At 47.5% G+C, this 5,808-nt stretch overlaps 1 protein-coding gene across 1 annotated transcript in view; it reads left to right on the top strand.

Annotated features, from left to right (window-relative positions):
• The window catches only part of FUT4 (fucosyltransferase 4), a 5,335-nt gene extending 4,295 nt beyond the window's left edge, over positions 1-1,040 (top strand). The window contains exon 2 of the mRNA XM_015410275.1: positions 17-1,040. Within this exon, the coding sequence (XP_015265761.1) occupies positions 17-1,040 (1,024 nt within the window). The remainder of the gene's footprint in view (positions 1-16) is intronic.
• The last annotated feature ends 4,768 nt before the right edge of the window (positions 1,041-5,808 follow it).

Genomic DNA, 5,808 nt, shown 5'->3' with positions numbered 1-5,808 from the left:
GCCCGTGCCGCTGCAGCCTGCCCCGGCGGCAGTGGCGAGTGCTGGCGGCCGGGCTGACGTGCTGCACCGTGCTGGCCTTGTACGCCGCCAGCAGCCTGCAGGACCTGCCCCTGCTGCGGCGCCACCGGGACGAGGAGGACGAGCCGCTCAGCGTGCTCCTCTGGTGGGAGCCCTTCGGGAGCAGCCGGCCGCTGGGCGACTGCCGCGCGCGCTTCAACATCAGCGGCTGCAGCCTCAGCGCCAACCGCAGCCGCCAGCAGGAGGCGCACGCCGTCCTCTTCCACCACAGGGACCTCATCCTGCACGGCCCCGAGCACCTGCCCTGGGTCAGGCCCCCCGCCCAGCGCTGGGTCTGGATGAACTTCGAGTCGCCCTCCCACTCCCCGGGCCTCCACAGCCTGGCCGGCATCTTCAACTGGACCATGTCCTACCGGGTGGACTCGGATGTCTTTGTGCCCTACGGGTACTTGCGGGCCCGGCGGACTCCGGCCCACCTGAGCTTGCCCGCCAAGACCAAGCTGGTCGCCTGGGTCATCAGCAACTGGAACGAGGAGCATGCCCGGGTCCGCTATTTCCACCAGCTGAAGAAATACCTCCCCATCGACGTTTATGGGGCCCAGGGCCTGGAGCTGAAAGACGACAGCGTGGTCAAGACCATCTCAGAGTACAAGTTCTACCTGGCCTTCGAAAACTCCCAGCACCCCGACTACATCACGGAGAAGCTGTGGCGGAACGCCTTCAAGTCCAGGACCGTCCCCATTGTGCTGGGGCCCCCCAGGTCCAACTACGAGCTTTTCGTCCCCGCGAACTCCTTCATCCACGTGGACGACTTTGCCAGCCCCGCCCACCTGGCCATTTACTTGAAATTCCTCGATAAAAACAAGAACAGGTACAGGAGATATTTCGCCTGGCGGAAAAGATACGACGTCCAGGTGACTTCGTTCTGGGACGAACACTGCTGCAGGGTTTGCGAGGCGATCCGGACGGCCGGGCACCAGCGCAAGACCGTCCAGAATCTGGCCCACTGGTTCGAGAGCTAACCGGGCTGGCAAGCTTTCCGTCGAGGGAGTCTTTGATTAAGGAAGAGGGAGTGAGAGAGCTAGGGCTGAGGTTGATGGGTTTTCTCAGGCACGGTGCGCCAAGGAGGAAGGAAACGCTCAGGGTTTTGGTCTGAGGTCCGCTCAGGCCGTCTGCTTCAGTCACTGTACAGCGAGTCACTACAGATTGTCGCCTCCCTTCTTGGCTCTTGTGCGAGTTAATTCACAGGCTAGAGTCCTCCTGGCACTGTTCAGAAGGAAGGGTGGCATTTGTGTTTGCTTCCACACATTGGGGGAGGGGGGAAACTCCCTGGACGCAGAAAACTAGCACCTCTGAGAGGAGGCTAATCTAAAATCTTGAGAGGCTAGATGTTACAAGTAGGGCATTTTAAACATGGACAGAGTGATACAAATGTGGTAGGCCCAGAAGCAGTGTTCCCTCTAAGCTGTGGGGTCTTGTGAGCAAAAATTCTACTTTGTGAGCTACTGGCATTGAAGTTGTGAGCGAGTGATTTGACTACTGCACAGATTAGTTTACTCTGGAGCCCTCCTTCCTGAGCTAAGACAAAGAATGTGTGAGCCAGAAGCTAAAAAACTGAGCTAGCTCACACTAACTCAGCTTAGAGGGAACACTGCCCAGAAGCGTGGTGGGAGATTTTGCTGAATTTTTGAGGTGGTGACCTTTGGTGACTTGCTGGTTGACTTGGTATGGTGTGATGACTGATCTTTTGGATGCCCAAACATGACTTAGCATCTCTTGGCCCTGCTTACGTTTTGAAGGGTTCCTTGGGCATACTGTGACACACGGGAAGGGGTTCGCAAGGCCAGCCACCATGGCAAAATAACTTGAAAAGGTCAACCTGCAACCTCTTTATCATGTGAACGCCACCATATGTAAGTAATGGACTAAATCTAGACCGAGGTTACCATGTTACAGCTTATTAAGGGGCAATTGCAGTTCTAAGGACAATGTGTGAACTCACTTTGAGGTGGCATGTAAAAGGGGGGCATCGTAAGTGAAGTTAAAGTGCAGTTATTGGGCCAGTAGTCAGCCAAGTGCTGATTCAAAACCAGTGTCCTGCTGACAACAGAGTCGTCTTCCATCACTTGAATTTGCAGTGATGGCACAGACTGGTCACACCGTGCCCAAGAAATTACCGATCTTCATCTCAAACCAATGATGTCAGTGCTGTTCTAGGTACAACTTTAAGGTACAACAGGTGTTTTTTTTTAAATGGTTTTCCAAGCAACTGTGATATTCTTCAGAAGTTTAGTCAATGTTTCTCAATGATACAGGAGTCCAGTGGCACCTTAAAAAATCTAAAAACTGTATTCCAGCACAAGCTTTCATGAATCAGAACTCACTTCATCAGTTGTGTGTTCCTTCTTTAGGCAGATATATTCTTAATCAAAGGAGCAGACAACAGAAGGGGTAGGAGAGAGACCAGTTTAAAAAAATGTCCACTCTAAAGAGTAATCATGCCACTCAGACTGAACAAAGAGCACTTCTGGTTGTAGATAGATATGCAAAGTAGGATTAACATAAAATGTGTCATATGCAGGGTGGACCATGATAAGCAGATCCAATTCAAAAAGTATAGAGGTATATCTGAACTAGCTGTCACCTGTAAAAGAGTAAGATGTGCTAAGAATTTAGCATGTACGGTGAGTAAGAAATGCCAGATCCCTGTTAGATAGATAGAGCTGGACTTCTTGATGAATGCTAATTCAGCCATTTCCTGTTGAATTCTCCCTTTGGAGCAATACTGAATAGGATGAACAATAAGAAACTAGCTCCCCTAAACAGCGTATCTAATAATGCTGATCTTACCTGTAATGTGCAGCCTCAGGGAATGTTCCAGGTACACATTTAGGGTGAAGACATGAATAATTGAAGGTCCCCCCCCTTACCTGCCTGGCTTTTCCCTACCTTAGAAAGTTTCATGATGAATCTACATTCCAGTGAATCAAATGCTGGTTCACCCATCTGTCTCCCCACCACACCTCAGTTTAGCTGCCTTCCCTTGAAAAAATAAAATCCACGTATCTGTGCATCCTTAATTTTTAAATCCACATTTTTTAAAAAAAGCTGTAAAGCACCTTCTTTTACAGCTCAGACCTGTCTCCAAATGCATGGGGGTTCCTCTGCAGATAACTAAATGTGGAAAAGGTGTTGAGACGGTAGAAAGTTTCGAGAGAACTAATCTTAGCCAGGAATACTGCCACGGGATGTGTTTTCCTGTTTTCCTAGGGGCTGACATATGAGCAGCAGTGGTTATAACAGAAGATTCTTTGTTGACTTTTTAAAAAAAAAAAATCCTGGGCCTTTGTGCATTTATTTGGGGAACACCTGGATAGTATACAGATGCTTATAGAAGTATATTAAACCGTAGTAGCATGAAAGAAGCCCTTATCAAGTCTTCAAACAGATCCCTGTAGAGGAGGGCTGCATTTGGAAAAAAAAGTACAGGTAGATGCCATGAAAACAAACAAGCCCTTCAGGGTATAAAGGATTTCTTTCACTAAAAATAACTGTACTTTCGCCCAGGGAGAAAAGTAAAGAGAGCCAGGGAAGGGAGCAAAACACCTTCAGAACTTGAGCTAGGAGCTTATGTTTACAGGCATCTGCACAATTTCCCCTTCACTGTCTCGGGGAGGAGGTGGATGCGATCTATGACTTCATGAAGCCCTTTTGCCTAAGAGAATTTATTTTTGTACTTTGTTGCAGTCTTAGGTGGTCGTTATCACGCGACGATGAATCAGAGGTTCTGTAATGCTGTGATTAGGAGGCATTAGGCAAATCTGCCATCTGTCAGTTTGCGCTCATGTCAAAAATTTCTTTAGAGCCAGCAAGTAGGGGAAAGAACTTGTAGAGGAGGTTATTGTAGCACCGTGCAAGCAATGCTCCCTCTAAGCTGTGGAGTCTTGTGAGCAAAAAGTCTACTTTGTGAGCCTCTGGCATTACAGTTGTGAGTGAGCAATTTGGGTACTGCATAAATTAGTTTGCTCTGGAGCCATCCTTCGTGAGCTAAGGCAAAAATGTGTGAGGCGGAGGCTAAAAAACAGTGAGCTAGCTCACACTAACTCAGCTTAGAGGGAACACTGTGTGCAAGTGTTGCTTGGGAGGGATGGGAAAAGCATATTGCTGGATATGTGGGTAAGAGCGGGGTGGACCAGGGGCTGAAGAAGTGTCCCTGATGGATCACTGCAGTCCCCGTACAAACAGATTCTGTTCTATATGCTCTAGCACAAATGGGCAAAGCATTTCCCTCCCCTTCCCCCGCTCTCTACAACATGAGGGCTAGTAACTCGGTTTAAGGAAAAAGCAAGCAAGCAGGTTAAGATTCTGCATTCCATGCCATCATCCACATGTTGTGGTACAACTGAAGCGATCCAGATCCTCTTGATGGTGATTTCTATTGTGCGTTTCGGGGTATTGTTATCAACAGGTGACTGTTTTGCAATTTGTCCATTAAGAAATAGAAGCACCACACTTGGGCTATATTTGAATCATATTTGGTCAAACGACTCTTGTAGGGAGAAGACAATGCTATATATCACTTCATCACTGAGAGTACAAGCCAGCCATAATCAAACTCTTTAACTCCTGATGGCACTGGTATTTCTGGCCATCAAGAGTGGACCTCCTGATGGCACTGGTATTTCTGGCCACTGTGTGATACAGAGTGTTGGACTGGATGGGCCTTTGGCCTGATCCAACATTGGCGTCTCTTATGTGCTTATGTTCTTAACTCCTTTTGGTGTCAGTAGAAGAATTTATTATGTGCTTGAAGGTGCAAGCCCAAGAAAAGTTAGATCCTTCTGAGACCATAGGCATAAATGTGCTTAGAAGGATGTAACTCTTTTGGAGAGCCAGTGTGATGTGGTGCTTAATGGGTTGCCATTAGGGTATATAAATCAGTTAAAAATAAACTCTTGGGTTCCTTGGGCATACTGTCACACGCAAAGGGCTTGGCAAGGCCAGTCACCATGTAAATTATCTGGTTGAATCCCTTCTATTGAGATTGATCGAACTTAAAACATTATTTAACTTTTGGCTGAATCTGGCCTTTTCTATTAGTGTGATTGTACGGTATGGGGGATTGTTTTATCGAGAAAAATACTTAGTAGCTGAAAGCAATAATGAGTAGTGCATTAAAAAAAAAAAGGCTCTTGACAATTTCAGGCAACAAAACCTCCTTGGCATAGTACTTGGGATTTATGTAGCCCTGTCCATGGTCAAGCCCAGCCCGGTCTCATCAGATCTTGGAAGCTAAGCAGAGTCAGCCCTGGTCTGTATTTGTTTGGGAGACCCCCAAGGAAGTCCAGGGTTGCTGCACAGAGACAGGCAATGGCAAACGACCTCTGAGCATCTTTGGTCTTGAAAACCCCTAAAACAGAGGTGTTGAACTCATTTTTTTTACCAGGTCCGGATATGACATAAATGTCACTTTGTCAGGCCGGGCCATGGGTGCCATAGAATGTAATGCCAGGTACAGGAGATATAAATTTTGTAAAGGACACAGGCAGACCCAATTAACAATATTATTTTTTACTTAAAATACAAACATTCTTAAAACGTTAACACCCTTACAATATCTCTTCAAAGTATCTCCCTGACGCCCACCCTCCCTCTTCCACCACCTGTTATGCATTAGCACTGGGACAGTATGCAGGGACATAATGCACAGAATCTGTCATCTGGCAATAAAAGTAATGACCAGTTGCTCGCAGGCTGGATAAGAGCCCTGGATGGGCCATTTCCAGCCTG

This window comes from Gekko japonicus, unplaced genomic scaffold, assembly GCF_001447785.1.
Source record: "Gekko japonicus isolate JY-2015 unplaced genomic scaffold, Gekko_japonicus_V1.1 scaffold1306, whole genome shotgun sequence".
NCBI lineage: Eukaryota > Metazoa > Chordata > Lepidosauria > Squamata > Gekkonidae > Gekko > Gekko japonicus.
The sequence above is the reverse complement of the archived record's forward strand: the minus strand, read 5'-3'. Positions and strand labels throughout refer to the sequence as shown.